Consider the following 19,450-nt stretch of genomic DNA (forward strand, 5'->3'; position numbering starts at 1 on the left):
ATAGGATGCATGGGCCCCACTCCTATTTAAGAGCACAGTGGCCCAGCAAAAGTCTCGACGCAGTGGTGATGCTGAATTGGTAAGAAAGCAGTCAGGTTTTTTGCCCAGTGACCGTACCGTATCTCCAATTGAACTCGAGGTAGAGGCACGATTTCATTTCATTCCCTGCGAACGGTTCCTCAATGCGCTACCATAGCAATGATAATGCTGGACGGTCACGCTAGGTTCTACCTGTTCGTCTTCTTTGGTCTTCCACAAGCCCAAGTTGACGGCGTACTTTGCACAATCGGACTATGTCATCCGGGCGTGTACCCGAAGCTCGCATTCTATAGTGCGGTCCTCAGTCAGCTAGGTGAGGGTGTATCCTCATGACAACACCTCTGTGTACCTCTTGCCTTATGAGCTATTGGCTGTTAGCATACATACGAAGTGCCATACTCACGGTGATGGAATCACTGCCTGTGAGCTAATGTTCTGCCTCCTGATGATCCATGTTCCTCTTGATAGCCCACCTCGCCGTCTTCAGTTATTGTATTCGTAATCCACCACGCAGCCGCGCGGCCACGAACGGAGATCAAGTCAAGCCTTAGAGTCGGAAGTACGACCGGCGTCCTCCAGTCCGATTGGCCAGAAGTGACGCCATCTCTGGATACAAGTTCAGCTTCTCCTCAGTCCCTCCTGAATTTTCACCTCAGTCACGAATCCACGATCCTTCCGAAACAGAGGAACAGAAAGCTGTGTCCCACGACTCAATCACCTCTTCGGACCGACTTTAACCCGCTGCAGGTCATGCACCAATAGCAACAAATCACGTCTTCATGGCGAAAGGGGACACTCTACATAGGTACCAGGTAATACTTAGTACTCCATATCGGCACGGATATGGATACAAGCAAAAGGTCCCTCCTGTGATACTCACCCTGCTGGCACGTTGACGAACATCTCTCCCTTCGTGTTCTTCTTCCGATCATCATACGGCTCCGATCAGTTCCACGAAGATTGCAGCCAGTGGAACAGCCGCTTTACCACCCGATACCAGTTTTTACACCCATCTTAGTAGCTCGCCAAAGTACCATTTGTTACCCAAACCCGACTTGCAATGACAATGCCTCGTTGCTAACCACCTCGAATCCAAAGCCATCACTAACTTGACCTCGTCGCCGCTCTTTGAAGCTATCGTGATTCAGCCCGCACTTCTTAGAGACTATTACCTACCTCCTGCGACTGCGATACCTTCAGTCTTAACCCTTCCTTGGAAGTCGCCCGCGCTATCTGCGCTACCAGCGCTACCAGCGCCGCCTTCGCCCCCTTGCCGCGCCTCGCCGCGAGTCGCCTTCTTCGCCTTCCTCCTTATTGTCACCTCTCTACCGGTCCCCGCCATCCTCACCATACCCACGATCGATATGGCTGCGAAGCCGCCAAATGAAATTCGATCTCCGGCTCGCCCGGAGGTCGGCGATACCCTCATTGTTGTCCGTAAGTTAGATGGTCCCGTCCACTAATGTGACATCCTTTTTTTTCTTCCGGCTTCCCCACTAACTCGGCGCTAGATGACTTCCAAGCCCGAAGCTCCGATGAATTGAGCCTGGCCAAGGGCGATCGAATCGAACTGATTGAACGAGACGATGAATTTGGCGACGGCTGGTTCTTGGGGAAGCATTTGTCCAACGGGAACAGTGGCCTCTTCCCCGAAGTCTATACCCGCCCGGCACCTAGACCTTTCCAAGCTGCAAACGCCGCACCTGTAAACAATAACGGAAGCACCACGCTCTCTGGACCTCCCACGAATTATCAGGGCGAGCTCACGTCCGATCCCGAACCAAACGAACGGCCAGTCTCCGCTGCTGCCGGCTCGACGCATGAAGAGCCCGCCGCAACCGCGCCTCCTCCCGCTGCAATTCCTTCCGAGCCCTCAGGCGCAACCGAACGCCCTGTCACTCTTCCTCTCAACTCCGTCAGGGATGATGGCCCGTTGCTCGCCGCACCCACGACCAGCGGTCCAGACCTGGGGGCTTTAGCAAACGCTAGCCAAGATAGCCAGGTTCTCCACGACACCCTCAACGTGATCGACGAGCACATTACCAACCTCCGCTCACCCCCGAGCGCCTCCGCTCTTCGCGTTTCGAATGATTCGGATAGCGAATACAGCACCCATCTGGACCCACGCATGTCGTACATCCAAGGCGAGGAAACCGATGAAGAGGAAGAAGCGACGTATACACACGCCGAGGTTATGAGCTGGACGCCCGACGACGTGGCCGAACATCTCTTCACCGCCGGCGTCGAAAAGCATCACTGCGAAGTGTTTCGAGATCAGGAGATCAGCGGTGAGGTATTGCTGGGCATGGACCAGAGCTCCCTCTTCATCAAAGCATTCGATCTCGGATCCGTTGGCAGGCGGTTGAAGACGTGGCAAAAGATCAAGGCGCTTCAAGACGAATGTGAGGGTCATGGGCCCCCGACAAGACGGACAACGCAGACTTACGGAAGCGAAGCCGGCTCGGAAGACGCGTGGAGAGCCCGCAGCAGGACGGGTACCCTAACTAATTCCCTTCAAAGACCCCCGCCGGCCGACGACAGACCCGCCTCTGCCCAGACCAGGCGCCTTTTCAACCAAATGGAATCCAGCCCCCTCGTGTCCCCTACTTCCACGCTAGACAGCCCATCCCGGCCAACCCACACCAAACGGCCGTCGGCAGCATCTGTCAGGGATCTGCATCACTCCCGCCGACATTCGTCCACTGATTTCCGCGCGAGCATCACGGCACCGCCGCACCCTGGCACGCCCAAACCTACCACTAGCGGGACGTTTCCTCGCGGGCGAGATGGCGCACACAAGAAAGAAGCCTCGTTTGACCGGAATTGGAGCATGGGTAACGCCTTTTCATCCCCACGACCCCTGTCTTCAACTGGTCATCAGGACGCCTGGCAGCCGCAGCAACCCAGCTCCGACGTCCAGGACTCGGCTGTTGATTTGGATCGCGGTTATTTCAGCGGCACCGAGGCGGAGGGCAAGAGGAGGAACGTGCTTAGGAAGCGCGACAGCGGCGCCCATTCGACGAAGAGTAGCTATGCGGACGAACAACGGGTGAGGAGCGCGACCGCCCACTCAAGGCATTCCAAGTACGGTAGCATCGACGCCTCGCGGGATGGCGTACCCTCGCCTGCGGCCCAGAAATACTACGGCATTCAGCCTACGACCCACGTGAGGCCGACTTCAACCAGTACCACGCGGTCCGCGAGACATGTGCCGTCGATACGGGAATCCCAGTCGCCCATGGTTACCAAACTCGACGACTCGGCTCGAGATGCCCCTGGCTCTGCGGGTCGCCAAGGTGCCGGCAGTGATTGGCTAGCCGGCATGGTCAACAAGCCATTCGCCAAGGTGGGAGGATTAAGGGCCATTTCAGATACCTCGGCCGGCGACCGTTTCAAGGGCGCAGTTTCCTCTGATTCACCGCTGGGCCATTCCCCACTGCCTTCACCTGCGAGGACAGGATCCAGCAGCCCCTCCGGAACGCCAAGCTTCGACATAGACTCCACCGACGCAACCAAGAGCCCTAGCATCGCAGGAACGACGGCCAGCAAGGGCAGCCGCAAGAAGGGTAAAAAGGAGACCAGCGCCTATCAGCGTGGCCTCCAGAAAATCAAGCCGCGCGACGCAATGAAGGATGCGGACTACAGCGGCTGGATGAAGAAGAAGAGTTCCAACTTGATGACAACATGGAAACCCCGCCTGTTCGTGCTCAAGGGACGGCGATTGGCGTACTACTACTCGGAGGACGATGACCAGGAGAAGGGTCTCATCGACATATCCTTCCACCGTGTCTTGCCTGCGGACAATGAGAAACTGACAGGTCTCCATGCCACTCTTACGGGTGCCGGTTCTGCGCCGACGCCTTCAACGGGCGCAACCCTGGATAAAGGAGACGACACCATGTTCATTTTCAAGCTCGTGCCGCCGCGAGCGGGGCTGTCTCGGGCGGTCAACTTTACCAAACCCATGGTCCACTACTTTGCCGTGCCCAACCTCCAGCAAGGCCGGCTATGGATGGCAGCACTCATGAAGGCCACCATCGACCGGGACGACGCCCAGCAGGTGACGACGACGTACCAGCAAAAGACCATCTCACTTGCCAAGGCACGAGCCATGCGGCACCGCCCGCCCGCGCTGATGAACCTCGACGAGGGCCCGGAGGACGAAAAGGCCGAAGAGGACAAGCTGGAGACCAACTACCTCGGCATGAACTTTGGCGAAGCCGATAGCGGCGTCTCCGGGCTGGAGAAGCTGGGCCTGCCCAAGGTGGAGAGTGCGGGCTTCCAGAAACCCGGGTTCGTCGAGTCGGACAAGGAGAAGAAGGACGGCCTCCCGCCGCAGACCGCGTAAAGGGACTTTTTCTTTTCATTTTTTTTTTGCCGCGATCGGGCCTGTTAAAGTGTAGTCTGATTTGTTCGCCTCGCAACAACATCAATAACGACGACGACGATAACAACGACGACGGCGACGATAATAACGATAAACGATAAAGAGTAGCAATAAGAGCAACAGCAATAACAAACTGGCGAAGGTGGTGATGGTGATAGACGTGGGGTGGGTTGTGGAGCTGTTGTTACGGCTTCAGGGGCTTCGGCCAGACTGACGAGCTCTAATATTCTGCCGACGTTCTGTAGTTGCTGGGGCTGTTATCGGTGAATCCGGCGGGCAGACTTTCAAAAGGACAAGATGGGCGATTCGTTTCTTCTTTTTCTTTTTCGTTCTTCTTTTAAATCTCCCCGAAGACACAGCAGGTCGATATGGGATATTGGCTCTGGGATTTGGGACACTGGACGTTCAATGAGCAATTCCCCATTGCGTACTCAAGGCACCCTTTTCATTGTATTGTTTTCATTCTTGTCAGGGCCATGAGAGGGTCACCTATGCAGGAGGCCGCGGTGTCAAGGAGCCTGTTGAAGGAGTGAAGGAGTCTGTAGACGAGCTACATGGTGAGAGTAGTGAGACTTGAAAGCAGTGAGAAAACAATGATCTGCAATGAATGGCCACTCTGGCCAAACTCTTGATGTCAACTACAACAGTCTCTACGTGGGCTAAGGATGATCGTATGTGTGTTGCTTTATGTGGACATGCCCATGGAGGACAATTGACGGTAGACAGAACCTATAGCACATCGACCAGTCGTACAAGAGGACTAGTCTGTCCAAATGGTCATGAGATACTCGATGCTCTGCCAAAGCCTTCATTCGGTTCTCGTAACTCGCTGTCGGCCAGTGATAACGTGGAAGGTTGTGCGGAAAGCATTCATGACTGCATAGCTACCAAGTGAATAAAGCGAAATGTCCTAACATTATAGCTTGCTCTGTTTGAACCTCTCAAAATTGGGCTTTACGGGAATCTTGGGATGGTCACCCGCCAACTCCAGGCCCGTGATCTTCTCGAGCTCCTCAACAGCCTCGTACGTCCTCCCAAGGTGCACCTTGATCGTGTGGAAGCCGTGTTTCCGGCCAGCCTTGAGGTTCTCGCCAATGTCGTCCAGGAAGACGATGTCCCCCGCCTGGATACCCTGATCCCATCCCAGGGCCTTGCCCCGTGCCGACCCCGCGTTCTTGGCAGCGTAGTCCCTGACCGTCCGCAGCGCGAGCTCGTAGATGCGCGGATCGGGCTTGCGGAGGCCGACGTGGGCGGACGAGACGAAGACTTCAAAGAGGCTGCGGACCGGGTCGTCCAGGGGATCCTCCTTCCAGAGCGGGTGGCCCGGCGGGAAGATGACGGTGTTGCTCAGGGCCGCGAGGATGTAGCGGCCGCTCTCCTTGAGGCGCTTCAGGGCGGGATACATCCAGGGGTCGGGCGGAATCGAGTTGGTCATCATGTCGTGAAACAGCTTCTCGCCGTCGACGTTGGGCATGGGCGGAACCTCGCGCGGCAGGGTCGGGTCTTTGGCCTGCTGGGCGAGGTAGAAATCGCGCCAGCGATTCGGATCGTGGAGGTCACGGTTGAAGCCCGCAAAGTAGGCGGCGTCCATGGGGATCTGGCCCGTCTCGAGGCGATGCCAGAAGCCGTTCGGGGCCGTCTTGGAAATGGAGTAGTTGACCCATCCCGGGGGGATGCCGAGGCTGAGCTCGTAGTCTAGGATGGCTTGGAACGGTGAGACGACCTACGAGAGAGTGAGAATGAAGCCCAAGAAGAGCAGACCGTCGTATGTTGATAGGGGCATTGCTTGAGACCAGATGACTTACACACACGCCCCCTATATCAAAGAGGAGGACTTTGGGTTGTTTGGTGCCTGTCATCTTGTCTACTGCTTCTAACACATGTTCCACAAGGGAAGAAGCTGGATCACTCAATGATTGCATATGAGATGAGTACTAATCTACTGCATTGTTTGTATAGACATGTGTCTTCACCCTTGACCAAAGGGCGCTATGGAGGGAGCTCGGTGAACAACTACCGCGAACCTCGGCCTAAGCTTGGGTGGGTATCTTCCGTGGGGTGTTTGGCGGGGTGGGTGGGTGAACCCAATGATTAGAAATGTCACGTGTCACATCACATGATGAAGTGAACTTTTGGGGTCGTCGCCGACCCAAGTTCGAAGCACGACCTGGAGGCCAAGCCCACAGATGGCGCTCCCTCGGGCCCCACCCTAGGGCAACAAAATTTCCCCCACAGAAATTATCACTACAACTTCACAGGGCTGCTTTCTGAACGTTCAACTCCTGTCCGTCAACCACCCACCACTTGTCCCGACCAGTTTGCTGAGCACCCGTCAGTCAATACCGTCACCATGGTAAGTTGAGCGACAAATTCAAAAGACCGGCCGCTGGGTCAACCGCCGGCCATGCCCTCGCAAAAGGCAAAAGTGCCTTTTATTTTCGAGAGTCAATGCAAGATGCTTCGGATCCAAGGCACTTTCTGAAGCGCAAATTGCTGACTCGAGGATGTCGTGTTTTTGTAGGCCTTCCACAAGGTAGTCAAGAACAGCGCGTACTACAGGTGAGTGAGATTCAATGCATTCATACCGCCCGCGTGTCACTGCGCATGTGGTTTGTACGCCTGGGTTTGCTAACGCGAGACGTACAGCCGCTTCCAAACCAAGTTCAAGCGCAGACGCCAGGGCAAGACCGACTACTTCGCCCGCAAGCGTCTGATCGCCCAGGCCAAGAACAAGTACAACACGCCCAAGTACAGGCTTGTTGTCCGTTTCAGCAACCGCGACATCATCACCCAGATGGTCAGCTCCGAGATCACCGGCGACAAGATCCTTGCTTCCGCTTACTCTCACGAGCTCCGGGCCTACGGCATCAACCATGGTCTGACCAACTGGGCTGCTGCTTACGCCACCGGCCTGCTGCTCGCTCGCCGCACGCTGAGCAAGCTCGGCCTGGACGAGCAGTTCCCCGGTGTCGAGGAGCCCGATGGCGAGTACACCCTCGCCGAGGCCATTGAGACCGATGATGGCGAGCGCCGTCCTTTCAAGGCTTTCCTTGACGTCGGCCTGGCCCGTACCTCGACCGGTGCCCGTGTCTTCGGCGCCATGAAGGGTGCTTCCGATGGCGGTATCCTGATCCCCCACAGCGAGAAGCGGTACCCCGGCTACGACATTGAGACCAACGAGCTCGATGCCGAGACCCTCAAGAGGTACATCTTCGGTGGCCACGTCGCCGAGTACATGGAGCTTCTTGCCGACGACGACGAGGAGCGCTACAACAGCCAGTTCCAGAAGTACATTGAGGACGACATTGACGCGGACGGCGTTGAGGACCTCTACGCCGAGGCGCACGCGGCCATCCGCGAGGACCCCTGGAAGAAGTACGTCAGCGATGCTCCCAAGAAGACCAAGGAGGAGTGGAAGGCCGAGTCGAAGAAGCACAGGCCCGTCCGCCTCACTCTCGAGCAGCGCAAGGCCAACGTGCAGGCCAGGATTGCCGAGATCCGCGAGCAGGAGGAGGATGAGGAATAAGCTCGTGGTGGAAGGGCGCAACAACGGCACGGGTGTCTTGGTTTTGACACGATGAAACGGGTCTCGATATGAAATACCTAGGAACTGGTTTCTTTTGTGGGTCCGGGTCTTTGCAGCAAGCAAGACGAGGAACAAAAAATGACGTCTCTTTTGGCATGATATACGGGGTTTACTCGGAGTTTAAGGATTCCGGCAGGTCCATAGTCAAAAAGGATGTCGTAAACAACATGGCGAATGATTCCCTTTTGGCTTCTTTTAAAAGATTTTAATTTCCATCTTGGGCCATGAGCTTACTCGGGTGTCTGGCAGTTGGGTGAGTTGTAATCATGACCGTGGAACATACTCGGACCGATGCGTGCGTGTACATGTAATTACTTTGTAGTTTTCAACTTTGTCGTATTAAAATGCCATGATGATGACTGATCTTGGCATGGCGGGACAGGCAAAGAGCCATGAAGTACATACCCACTTCGTACCATGAAGTACCTTACTTTGTACTGCTCTGGAAACCGTTTCCCGCAGAGGGCAACTCCGAGAGCTCAGCTCTTGGTCTACATCCGAAACCGTTTCATAATTCAGCGGTCCCGTAGAACATGCATTAACGTTTTGCAATGATTCGTGTCACTTATAATATTACTTGGGGAGCTTACTTCTTTTCGCACAGGCAAGTCAAAATAATCATAAACGTTCCCGGCTAGTCGCTCTCTGCGGCTTGGAAAGGCTGCTTCGCTGGTTGCTGACTTGGGTTATTCCGTCTCTCCATCTCGGGGTCCTATACTGTGCCGAAGAGGGAGCCGTTTGGTGGAGCTCTGACGTTACTGTCCCACGCTGCCGTTACCAAGCGGGGCTCGCGCTCCTAGTGGCCAATGACAACACAGATATACCACGAGACATTCCCCCAGATTTTGGTACCTGACAAATCGGCCGTCAGTTCTGTCGCAAACGATTACTGAGTAATACGGACGGTCACGAGACACGAGACACACGAGACAGCGAACGCTGGCTGGTGGAGCCGACTGCCTACCCTTCTTATCTGTCTCAGGAATATTAGGCGACATTGGGAACACCTCGCATTCCGCCACGAGGAGCAACCTGGGAATCATCATTCATCTTACACGTTGAATGATGGGATGGGAAAGGTCACGGTTTGCGATGCACGTGGAGAGTAGTGTACGAAGTGGTTTGACGAGATTGGTATTACGTAGGTGTGCATAGCAGGGTTCATGGTGGCGTCGTGGAATTACAGTGTAATATCAAGCACGAAGCCAAGTACAGATCGTCACGTTCAAGTGCAATTATCCCCTTCTGACTCGATTCCGCACATCGTGGGACGAGGGAAACTGGCAGGACACGCCGCAATCAGGTGATGTCCATATGTACTTCGTACTTGCTGTGCTGAGCATCGTGTAGGGATAACACCAACAAAAAAAGCGACTTTCCAAACGCAATTGCAGGCTGTTCATTTCTTGATACTCCAACCATCACCTCACCTGGACGCTCAATACGTTGTATTCTCCTTAAAAAGATTGAAAAGGTACGTACCCGAAGATCGAAAACGAAGATCCCCCAAACGTGCCAGGTTAGACTATGTATAGCTGTATTACCCCGCTCCATAACCTAATCGGGCCTAGCGCGGTACCCCAGGTAATACCCCGTCCAGGAGCAAGAAAAAAGCAGGGCTCTGAACTCGCCGTTCGTTCTCCTCTTTGAAACCATTACGGAGTAGAACTGGTCAGTGGTTTCTAAAAGTCGAATTGCTAATGGTTTGTACGTCGTCTACACAAGTGCGCATCTGTTAGCACTTCGCTTACTTCATCGGCGACCAAGGTAATCTTTTTTCTCCAACTAATATTTCTTCATCCCCTCCAAAAATTCGGAGAACGCGGCTTGTACAGACAGACAGATACCTAGGTACTTGTCACGCCAACATCATCACATCACCACCTCCCTGGTCCCGTTCTTCGATAGACCCTAAGACTTTCCCCCGGGAAAAACACACTTCAATATTTTCATGACAGCTTATCGACTTCCAACACCAAACGATTCCCTATCATCTACCTCGGACATTGCTCGAAACATCTCGAATCACGCCCTCTCGGCTCGGATTCCTGTCTGACAACTTGCCGGGCCCTTGCGGCCTCCGGTCTCATCCCATACCCTGAGTCTTGATGCGCCTCCCCCGAGTCTTCAACCTTTGCCACAGCACAATATGGAGCAAGTCCATGGAGTTGACGTGAGCTGGATGACCCACGGCTCCGCCAGAGGTATTTTCCCTTTCTTGACTTTCGTACGCACGGCCACAGCACCCTCGCCGCCGTATTGCCCGTCTCGTGACAATCACTAACCAAGCGTAATTTTCCGACAGACAAGGGCTCCAAAAGTGCTACGACTCGAAACCCAATACCTCTCCCTTCTCCCTCCCAGGAGACGCCTCGCCCGTCCGCCCCAGCACCGGCCGCTAACGGAAACGGCGTAAAGCCTCCATCCAATGGCGGCGGTAGCGAGAATACGAAGACTGCCTCCAGGCCCATACCCACGCCACGCACCCCCTTGAAACGATCCGACTCGGGCGACAAGGCGAGCCCGGGACCGAACGGCACTCCTCCCAGCCGTCGCAACTCGTGGTTCAGCAGCCTCTCGTCCAAGTTCTCCTCCTCTCCCACCCAGCAGGCGAATAACGGGAGTCACGCGACAACTCAGCCCCAGAGCTCTTCGCCCAAAGACAGGGAGTCGCCTCCGGCGCCTTCTCCTCGCTATCCCGCGCCTCGCCACGCCGTATTGCAGCATGCGAACAAACCGGACGGCGACCAGCCCTACACACCTGCGCCCCCAGGCCGTAGCCAGGCTAGCTTCCTCGGCGTCTTTCGTAGGCTGTCCTCTGCGGGACCCCTGGCGTCCGGCGCGAAGCACAACCACGGCCTGGTTGGGCGGAGAACTCTAAACGTCGACCGCGCCCGTGACCGCTGCACCCTCCCCCAACTCCGACAGCCCAACCTTCGCAGGGTCGCCTTCAGCGTGGATGTCGAGATCGCACCCCAGCCCAGATACGTCGACTCTGACCCGTCTTGTACGAAGCCGACACCTTCGGACAAGACGCAGAAGCGTAAAATGACCGAGAAGGGGGAGGGCGAGGCCCTCAAGCATCCAGAGAGCGTGGAGATTCAAAAGGAGCAGGAAGGCGTCGTCAAGGTCACTGGAGAACCGCTCCCGAAAGAACCCGAGAAGGAAGGAACGGAGATTGCCAAGGAAACACAGGGGCCCAAGGAAATATCAGACCCTAAAGAGGCCAAAGATGACAAGGCAGCCAAGGAAGGGCCCGCGAAGCAAGGCTCAGCTCCTAATACACCACCGACCACAAAAACGACAACAACGAATTCGGGAACAACCGGTACCACCGACAAGGAGAGGGAGGCGAAGAAAAAGGAGAAGAAAAAACGGAGCGAGGAGGAACGAAAAGCCAGGAAGGAGAGGAAGCGGAAGCAAGCCGAGGCCAATGGCACCATTCCCATGGAGATCCGCCTGGACGATAGCGATTCCTCGACCGAGACTTCGCGATCCGGCACCACGGGGAACAGCGTCCGGAAGACAACCTCGGCCCCCACGACAAACCCCGTCAGGATATACCGCCGGTGCTGTCAACTGCGTGAGACACCCATCCTGAAGAAAATCGCCGAGCAGCTCAGCGACTCGGCCAACCACTCCACGCGCCCAGGCGTGGTAGACAAGCTAGACCTGACAGGCTATTGGCTTCAGCTACCGGACCTCATCACGCTGGGCGACTACCTCGCGGTCGTTCCGGTCAAGGAAGTCATTCTCGAGAACTGCGGCCTCTCGGACGAAGGGCTGCGAGTCATCCTGGCTGGACTCTTAGCAGCCAAACTGCCCGAGACCAGGAGGCGGAGGTTTGTCACCCATCCCGACGGTCTTGTCCGGCAAGGCGGCGTCGTCGAACGTCTGGTCCTGAAGGAAAACAAGTTTGGAGTCGAAGGCTGGAAACACATCTGCTTGTTTACCTACCTCTGCCGGAGCCTGAAATATCTCGATCTTTCCATGGTTCCGTTTCCCAGGTCGGTAGTGTTACCGACGACCCGAAACGGACCGGGACAGCGCCCTCCAAACCACACCGCTGCCACCACCACCGTTGCCGCCACCGCCACCCCTAACCACGACAACAGCCGAAACCAAGAGCAGATCACATTGGCGAGCCTATTCTCGAGGGCACTTGCCCAGCGCCTGGCGGGACCGACTCTGGAACTGCTCAACATTGGAGGCATCAATCCCACGTCGAGCGACCTCGGTACCATCATCGACGGCGTCGTCGAGTGCGGCATACGCCGGCTCGGCCTCCCCCACAACAACATCGATGACAAGGGACTGGAGCACGTGGCCAGGTTCATCTCCAGCGGCCGCGGCGAGGGTCTCGACCTGGGCGGGAACGATCTCCGCGAAAGCATCGAAGTGCTTGCCCAGTCCATCTCGGGCGATTCCCCGCTCTGGGGCCTCAGCCTGGCCGAGTGTAACCTGCGGCCCGGCTCGTTGTGCAAGATATTCCCCAGGCTGGTTCCGTTGAAGAACCTACGCTTCATCGATCTCTCGCACAACCAGGACCTGTGTAGCTCCGAGCCCAGTGCTGTCGGTATTTTGAGAAAGTATGTTGCGGCTGATCACTTTGCCGTCCTTCCACCTCAACCCCAATACATTGGCCAATTCCGCTGACCATCCGATAGGTATCTCCCCAAACTGCAAAACCTGAAGCGCATTCATTTGGCAGACGTCTCCATGACGCCAGAGCAGGCCATTGCTCTCGCGGAAATCCTTCCCGAAGTGCATGGGCTGGCTCACATCAGCTTCCTGGAGAACCCCGAGCTGGTCAAGCTCGCCGACGCCACGACGGAAGAGTCGCGCGAGGAGGCCTGCGCGTTGTACGCTTCTCTCCTGGCGGCGACGCGGGTGTCCCGTTCGATTATCTGCGTCGATATCGACGTGCCGAGCGAACGGTCGGGCGAGGTGGTCAAGGCCATGGCCAAGCAGGTGGTGGCGTACTGCCTGCGGAACATGCAGCGCATCCCCATCGCGGAAATCGACTCCACGGCCGCCGGTTCGGCAGACGCCCAGGCGGTTCCCGAGGGCGAGGAGCCTCCCTACCCGGATGTCCTCGTCCACCTGGTCGGCCACGACGTGTTCGATGAGGACGAAAGTGCATCGGACCACGAATCGGCGCCAGACGAAGACTACGTTATCGGCGGCACCGGTCTGGCCAAGGCCCTGACATGCTGCTTGAAAAACAGAGGCGACGAATCAAGTCGGCAATTGGGCGAGTTCATCAAAGAGGCGGAAGACGGCGAAGAGGAAGAAGGCGAGGAGACGCCGACCCTGATAGGACCGAAGCTCCCATCCGCAAAGGCCAAGGACATGTCGAAGCACCTCCTCGCCGCGGCGCGGAAGATCAGGATCCGTCTGCAGCCGGCCGTAGCCCGGGCGAAGGAGAACGCGGGCGACGCGGAAACCCTCCGCAAGCTCCTATTCCTCGACACGACGCTGGCCAACATCATCAGGCGGTTCGAGGACGAGTTCCCAGACACGCGTCTGGGCGGAGGGCCGCCCGGCTTGGTGGCCGACGCAGCAGCACCGTCCCCGCGCGCCGAGGTCGAACCGGAACAGGTGGCGGTCCCGTCGGACGCCGAAGACGAGTTTGAGCTGGGGGTGCGGTCGAGCCTCTCGCGAAGCACGTCGGCCATCTCGCTCTCGTCGCGGGCGCTGGCGGAGGAGGAAGGGCGGATGCTCCGCACGGGCCACCGGTTCCGGTCGGGGATCATCAAGCCCGAGCACTTCAACCTGCTCAACGGGCTGGACGAGACGCTGGTGGAGCCGAACCACATCACGGCGATGCAGGAGATGGTGGAGGAGCTGCAGGCGCCGGAGCTGAGCCGCAAGATGCGCGAGAAGGGCGTGGTGCGGCTGTTCCGCGAGGACCGCGGGGAGATTCGCGAGGCGCTCCGGCTGCTGGACACGGAGTACTGGGAGCGCTTTGTCGAGAGCCAGGAGAAGGCGCGCGGGAACGTGCAGGTGCTGTCGCCTGGCGGGAAGGCGGTTGAGGCGCAGCCGGAGGGGGCTACGCAGGACGAGAGCGCGGTGGTGGAAGATTAGTTGGGTGTGTAGAGACTACTCTTGTGTATTTTATATATATGATGGTGAATATCGGGCGAGAGACGTCTGGTTTTGGGATGTATTTTGAGGTCCGGCACGGAAAGCCAGAGGATGGATGCATAGTTGGCGTTGACTGGAATGGAGTCGTTTCTCTTCTAGCCCTCCACGCGATGCTTTCTATATTTGATGGTGGCCAAATGGAAGAATTCTAATGATTATTCACATTCTAACTTTACAACCAGCGGCGTCTCTCGTATACTGACTGCGACCGAGCCTAGCATAATCTAGCAAGAGTTTACCGGATAATGATCAAGTCTGGACACTGCTATATGCAGCCTTGGTGCGCACAGCATGCACCTGTTCGAATTCGCTCTCGCCCTCAAACTAATCGACGGGCCGAACACCGACAAGGCGCTTGTTTCGCCATTCTATCATTTCCTTGGGTAACGCAGGGAAGAGGATGTTGTGGCCTCTGACACTCTCGCGACAAGAGTGCTGGGCTTCCCCTAGTTTTGGGTGGACGCTCTTCTCGGCCTGGTCATGGATTCCCGTCCGTCCTGCTCCTCTTTCTTTGTCTGGTCGTTCGAGCTCTTGATCGGAAATGCGAAGAAACGCGCGAACCTCCTTCTACAAGGCTCGGGCTTCCCTGGGCGAGTTGGTGGCGTTCTTGGAGGTCATGGTTACCGTCGCCATGTTGTCTGCTGTCGTGCTGCCGAGGCCTCGCGGCGTCAGCGGTCTCGGGGCGGCGCCGATGTCCGAGGACTTGGCTCACCTTGGGTATGCTTGTCCTTGGATGTGGCGAGATAGGGTGAGGAGACTGAGAGGTCGTCCGATGCCGTGGTCTGTCTCCGGAATCGGACCTACGCTTACGGGAACTTACCTAGGGAGGGGAGAGATGGGGAGTAAAACGAAGGGAAGGGGACGTCGGGGTAAGAACATGTTACGAAGTACTTTCCCAGAAGGCGGTAACGTGACATTATCAGTCTTCGTCCAAAGCCGAAGTACCTAGTTACTTACAGAGAGTACGGTGTGTTTGTACTTTGCCCAAACGAAAGTCCCTCCTGGTATTCGTCGTTGTCGACAGTTGCTATCAAACCAAGGACACTCTTGGGTGACCAGCGACGAAACGAGCTCAACTGAAGAGAGAATTATAGAAACAATGCATTTACAGTTGCCTGTAAAGAAAGTACAATGAAGCCAAGGAGTCTAAATCGTAAAAGCCTTTTACACTTACCATTTATTCGGAGCGCAATTAGTCCATTATCACTTGAGTTTTATGTCGAAGAGACTCGCGGCGGTTCCTGACAGTCCCGCACGGACCATATCATGCGCCCCACACTACATTCGGTACGTACTGCCGCAAATGACAGTTCTCCAGCTTGCTGCAGTGGACCGCGAAGCAAGACAGCAAGTCGAAGCAACAACACCTTCAACCCAACACTCCCTCCAACGACGAACCCGCTCTACCTCCCGTCGAAACTCTCGCCCTACCGACAAAATGGATCCCTACTCCGCCGAGGGCGAACTGATCAACATCCACAACCACTTCCACCAGGGCCAGTACCAAGAAGTGATCGACTACGACACCTCATCCCTCTCGCCCGAAAATGCCCTACCCGCCCGAATCCTAGTCCTGCGCGCGCGTATTGCCCTCGGCCAGTCCGAGGATGTCCTCGCCGACGTCCAGGGCGAGTCCGAACCCGAGCTCGCCGCCATCGCCGCCCTCGCCCAGCAGTCCCTGGGCCAGACAGACGAGGCCGTGGCGGCCGTCAAGACACTCGCCGAATCCCACGCCGATAACGCTACCGTACAAATCGTCGGAGGCACAGTTCTCCAGGCCGCGGGACACTCGGAAGATGCCATTGCTCTGCTATCGCAGCACCAGGGAAGCCGTACGTGCAGGATATACCCACGCAGGAAACATGGGGGAGTTGTGTGTGTGTGTGTGTGAGAGAGAGAGAGAGAGGGGGCAAGGCGAGGCGAAGGAATACTCAGAGCTGACTTTGCTACTCTGTGTCGACAGTCGATGCGGTTTCTCTTATTGTCCAGATTCATCTCCAGCAGAATAGGAGCGATCTTGCTCTCAAAGAGGTCACGGCCGCTAGGAGGTGGGCGCAGGACAGCCTGCTTGTCAACCTTGCGGAATCCTGGGTCGGCCTGCGTCAGGTACGTGTACACCAATTTGATCGCGGATCCCAGCTTCGGTTCCTCTTTTTGGCTAACCTGCTGGGCTACGAATCACAGGGCGGAGAAAAGTACCAGCAAGCATTCTACGTGTTCGAAGAGCTCGCCCAGGCGCCGGCCACCTCGTCGGTCGTGTCGCTCGTGTCGCAGGCCGTAGCCGAGCTGCATCTCGGCAGGACAGAAGAGGCCCAGTCCGCGCTGGAGCAGGCTCTCCAGAAGGACCCGACCAATGCGGAGGCCATTGCCGATTACCTTGTCCTTGCCGTGATTAACGGCCAGGATCCCTCCGAGCTGAGGGGGTGAGTCCATTTGTTGACCAAGTCCAAAGGGAAGTTTCGACTAACTCGAGCGCGCACACAGGAAACTAGAGGCAGCGGCGCCCTCACATATGCTTCTCACCGATCTCGAGGAGAAGAGCGCCCTTTTCGACAAGGCTGCCACGAAATACAGCGCCAGGGTGTCGGCGTAACATTAGAGGCCTCGGCCAAGGTGGGGTGAGACGGGTCGTGTTTTTAGGCAACATGGCAGGCGACGTTCATCATGAGGCGTTAGGTTTGTTAAATATAGTTGAGGGCAAAGCTAAACTGCCTACTAGATTGGTTGAACAGAGAGCGATGAGACCAAGATGAAGGCACTGCCATTCATGCGTCCAGTGACCACCAACTGCTTACTGACCACGCCGCGCATCCCCTTGGACCGAGAGATTACAAAGTCTGGACACGTAGGACCAGAAGGCCACCGAAAAATAGAGCGAGCATTTATCATTTTGAAAAAGGTATGGAAATCACACGGCGGGAATTCTCCGTAAGTGGACACGAGATACTCCACCAGTCCACAGCAAAGTCGTTCATTCGTTGCTAATTAATATCCAGGGGCCAAGCCAAGCCGGCGGATATGTCGGGACCATCCGTAATTGTGCATTGCGATTTTTACCACGGCAGTCGACGATGCGATGCCCGCGATCCAGAAATGTCGCCGAATCTCCCTCTGTTCGTTACAAGGTCTAATAGCAAAGTGTTCTGTTTCCTTTTCGCTGTGACAATGTTGATAAGAGGCGTTGCTGGACCAAGCAGCTTCACGACGTCCATCACCTTGAACGAGTCACGACGCGCAAGATTGATCTCCAGTCCATATCCAGCTGTCTCCATCATCCAAGGCTTCACCGGAGATAACTCGGGGTTTGATCTGTAAAGACCAGGAGATGGTCTGCGTGGTACCGGTGATGGAATCAGGGTTTTTCTACGTTTTCGCCGTCGTAGGTGGCTCAACAACCTGTCGCTCTGTTGCTTGTGCTTGCTGCTTTGGTGTCAAGTGCTCCAAAGTCCAAAGATGAAAGCATCAGCAAGGCGCAGTGGCGATGCGCCGGATGAGACGCCCATGTCTCGACCCGACTCCAGCTCCGGAAAGCATGTCGATGCGCCGTCGAGGCAAGGACCGCTCGGAAAGGTCGTCGCCATGATGACCTGGACGCCACGCAGACTACAGTATGACCCGGACGATCCGCCTGCATTCGGCTACGGTCTCAACATATTGTATGCCCTCGTACGTCTTCGCTTCAGTGGACACCGACGACGGGTGACGGTGAGGCTGCCGCTAACACTGACAGTCCGCTACCATCACCGTCGCCAACTTGTACTACAACCAACCCATCCTCAACAAGATTGCCGAGACGTTCGACGTCAGCTTTGAACGCGCCTCGTCGGTCGCGACGCTGATGCAGGCCGGCTATGCCGCCGGCCTGCTCTTCATTTGTCCCCTGGGCGACATGCTCCGGCGGCGGCCCTTTGTTTTGGCCTTGGTATGGGCTACGTCCATTCTGGTAGGTTTTTCTCTTTGAAAAAAAAAAAGAAGACTGGCATCATGTTCATACATAGACTATAGTGGCTCGGGCTCTGCGTGACCGACTCGTTCGCGGCCTTCTCGGCCCTCTCCTTCATCTGCGGCGCCACCACCGTCACCCCCCAGCTCATGCTCCCTCTGGTCGGCGAGATCGCCCCGCCGCGGCGCAAGGGAACCGCCCTGGCCATCGTGGTGTCCGGGCTCATGCTCGGCATGCTCATGGCCCGGCTGCTCTCGGGCATCGTGGCCAGCTTCACCGACTGGCGCCACATCTACTGGTTCTCGTTTGGCGCCCAGTGGCTCCTCGTCACCCTGCTCTTCCTGTTCATGCCCGACTACCCGTCGGCCAACCCGGACGGGCTCAACTACCCGCGCGCCATGTGGACCATCGCCACCATCCTCGCCCGGGAGCCCGTCCTCGTGCAGGCCTGCGTCATCGTCTTCCTCTGCAACGCCGTCTTCACCTCGTACTGGACCACCCTGAGCTTCCTGCTGTCGTCGCCGCCGTACGGCTACGACTCGCTCGTCATCGGCCTCTTCTCGCTCCTCGGGCTCGTCGGCATCGTCGGCGGGCCGCTGTACGGCCGCTTCGTCGTCGACCGCTTCGTCGCCGTGTTCGCGTCGCTCGTCGGCCAGGTCCTCGCGCTGGCCGGCGTCCTGGTCGGCACGTGGACCGGCGAGGCGACCGTGGCGGGGCCCGTCGTCCAGGCCGTCCTCGGCGACACGGGCATCCAGCTGTCGCAGATTGCCAACCGCGCCGCCATCTACTCGATCGATCCCAAGGCGAGGAACCGCGTCAACACGGCGTACATGGTGTCGGCGTTTTGCGGCCAGCTCACCGGCACGGCTGTCGGGAACAGACTGTATGCCGCGGGGGGGTGGACGTGGAGCGGGAGTGCAAGCAGTATGTATATCCACCCTGTGAGATTGAACTCATCTGACGTTTTAACAGTCGGCTTCATCGCATTGTCCATCGTGGTCGGCTTTGCGAGAGGACCCCGGGAGCAGGGGTGGATTGGATGGGGAGGAGGCTGGCGGTTGAGGCTAGATGACGACGTCCATGAGACGCCGAAGCCGAAGCCATCGCCTTCTATGGACCAGCACCAAGGCAAGACTGGCTGAGGTCAGGAGAAGTAGCAAGTCGACTGAATACCCAAACTCACAACCAGATGTAGGATGTTAACAAGGCGAGATTCACGAGATGAAGATAGACAGACTGATAGACTAGACTGATAGACTCTGATAGACTACTCGCGCAAGCCCATAGAGTAATGGCTCGGCACGTCAACCGAATTCGAAGTGGTTGCCTGCCTTTGGTTATACAGACG

General features: G+C 56.7%; 7 protein-coding genes across 7 annotated transcripts; 5 read left to right on the forward strand and 2 right to left on the reverse strand.

Annotated features, from left to right (window-relative positions):
- Positions 1 to 1,403: 1,403 nt before the first annotated feature.
- On the forward strand, positions 1,404 to 4,387 carry ACRALDRAFT_1069214 (uncharacterized protein; the record flags this gene model as incomplete). The annotated part of the gene is made up of 2 exons (XM_071017644.1): positions 1,404 to 1,476; positions 1,551 to 4,387. 2 exons carry the CDS (start codon positions 1,404 to 1,406, stop codon positions 4,385 to 4,387), a joined length of 2,910 nt encoding a protein of 969 aa, XP_070878111.1.
- A 759-nt stretch (positions 4,388 to 5,146) lies between these two features.
- Positions 5,147 to 6,404, reverse strand: ACRALDRAFT_1062151 (uncharacterized protein). Its single transcript, XM_071016546.1, has one exon. It carries the CDS (start codon positions 6,015 to 6,017, stop codon positions 5,343 to 5,345), a length of 675 nt encoding a protein of 224 aa, XP_070878112.1. The 5' UTR covers positions 6,018 to 6,404; the 3' UTR covers positions 5,147 to 5,342.
- A 241-nt stretch (positions 6,405 to 6,645) lies between these two features.
- ACRALDRAFT_1062152 (60S ribosomal protein uL18) lies at positions 6,646 to 8,310 on the forward strand. The gene is made up of 3 exons (XM_071016547.1): positions 6,646 to 6,779; positions 6,948 to 6,985; positions 7,073 to 8,310. Exons 1-3 carry the CDS (start codon positions 6,777 to 6,779, stop codon positions 7,950 to 7,952), a joined length of 921 nt encoding a protein of 306 aa, XP_070878113.1. The 5' UTR covers positions 6,646 to 6,776; the 3' UTR covers positions 7,953 to 8,310.
- A 1,851-nt stretch (positions 8,311 to 10,161) lies between these two features.
- On the forward strand, positions 10,162 to 14,099 carry ACRALDRAFT_2041099 (uncharacterized protein; the record flags this gene model as incomplete). Its single annotated transcript, XM_071021124.1, has 3 exons — positions 10,162 to 10,216; positions 10,318 to 12,601; positions 12,680 to 14,099. 3 exons carry the CDS (start codon positions 10,162 to 10,164, stop codon positions 14,097 to 14,099), a joined length of 3,759 nt encoding a protein of 1,252 aa, XP_070878114.1.
- Positions 14,100 to 14,408: 309 nt separating this feature from the next.
- ACRALDRAFT_208161 (uncharacterized protein) lies at positions 14,409 to 15,336 on the reverse strand (the record flags this gene model as incomplete). Its single annotated transcript, XM_071022401.1, has 7 exons — positions 14,409 to 14,483; positions 14,508 to 14,664; positions 14,731 to 14,835; positions 14,872 to 14,941; positions 14,980 to 15,049; positions 15,117 to 15,274; positions 15,330 to 15,336. 7 exons carry the CDS (start codon positions 15,334 to 15,336, stop codon positions 14,409 to 14,411), a joined length of 642 nt encoding a protein of 213 aa, XP_070878115.1.
- Positions 15,337 to 15,472: 136 nt separating this feature from the next.
- On the forward strand, positions 15,473 to 17,194 carry ACRALDRAFT_1075388 (uncharacterized protein). The gene is made up of 5 exons (XM_071018375.1): positions 15,473 to 15,991; positions 16,123 to 16,265; positions 16,344 to 16,582; positions 16,644 to 17,058; positions 17,156 to 17,194. The coding sequence occupies exons 1-4, from the start codon at positions 15,598 to 15,600 to the stop codon at positions 16,750 to 16,752; spliced, it is 885 nt and encodes a 294-aa protein (XP_070878116.1). The 5' UTR covers positions 15,473 to 15,597; the 3' UTR covers positions 16,753 to 17,058; positions 17,156 to 17,194.
- A 328-nt stretch (positions 17,195 to 17,522) lies between these two features.
- On the forward strand, positions 17,523 to 19,396 carry ACRALDRAFT_1062155 (uncharacterized protein). Its single transcript, XM_071016548.1, has 4 exons — positions 17,523 to 17,825; positions 17,890 to 18,102; positions 18,165 to 19,026; positions 19,075 to 19,396. The coding sequence occupies exons 1-4, from the start codon at positions 17,613 to 17,615 to the stop codon at positions 19,242 to 19,244; spliced, it is 1,458 nt and encodes a 485-aa protein (XP_070878117.1). The 5' UTR covers positions 17,523 to 17,612; the 3' UTR covers positions 19,245 to 19,396.
- The last annotated feature ends 54 nt before the right edge of the window (positions 19,397 to 19,450 follow it).

This window comes from Sodiomyces alcalophilus (assembly GCF_042370955.1).
Source record: "Sodiomyces alcalophilus JCM 7366 unplaced genomic scaffold ACRALscaffold_2, whole genome shotgun sequence".
NCBI classification, from domain to species: domain Eukaryota; kingdom Fungi; phylum Ascomycota; class Sordariomycetes; order Glomerellales; family Plectosphaerellaceae; genus Sodiomyces; species Sodiomyces alcalophilus.

What these genes read in the sequence shown, in the direction of transcription:
- ACRALDRAFT_1062151 (XM_071016546.1), bottom strand. Translation starts at nt 6,017, where the DNA reads ATGGACGCCGCCTACTTTGCGGGCTTCAACCGTGACCTCCACGATCCG.
- ACRALDRAFT_1062152 (XM_071016547.1), top strand. An exon ending in AAGAACAGCGCGTACTACAG is followed by an intron (nt 6,986 to 7,072) that starts GTGAGTGAGATT and finishes CGAGACGTACAG; the next exon opens with CCGCTTCCAAACCAAGTTCA.
- ACRALDRAFT_1062155 (XM_071016548.1), top strand. Translation starts at nt 17,613, where the DNA reads ATGAAAGCATCAGCAAGGCGCAGTGGCGATGCGCCGGATGAGACGCCC. An exon ending in TATGGGCTACGTCCATTCTG is followed by an intron (nt 18,103 to 18,164) that starts GTAGGTTTTTCT and finishes CATAGACTATAG; the next exon opens with TGGCTCGGGCTCTGCGTGAC. An exon ending in GTGGAGCGGGAGTGCAAGCA is followed by an intron (nt 19,027 to 19,074) that starts GTATGTATATCC and finishes ACGTTTTAACAG; the next exon opens with TCGGCTTCATCGCATTGTCC.
- ACRALDRAFT_1075388 (XM_071018375.1), top strand. Translation starts at nt 15,598, where the DNA reads ATGGATCCCTACTCCGCCGAGGGCGAACTGATCAACATCCACAACCAC. An exon ending in CCTGGGTCGGCCTGCGTCAG is followed by an intron (nt 16,266 to 16,343) that starts GTACGTGTACAC and finishes TACGAATCACAG; the next exon opens with GGCGGAGAAAAGTACCAGCA. An exon ending in GATCCCTCCGAGCTGAGGGG is followed by an intron (nt 16,583 to 16,643) that starts GTGAGTCCATTT and finishes GCGCGCACACAG; the next exon opens with GAAACTAGAGGCAGCGGCGC.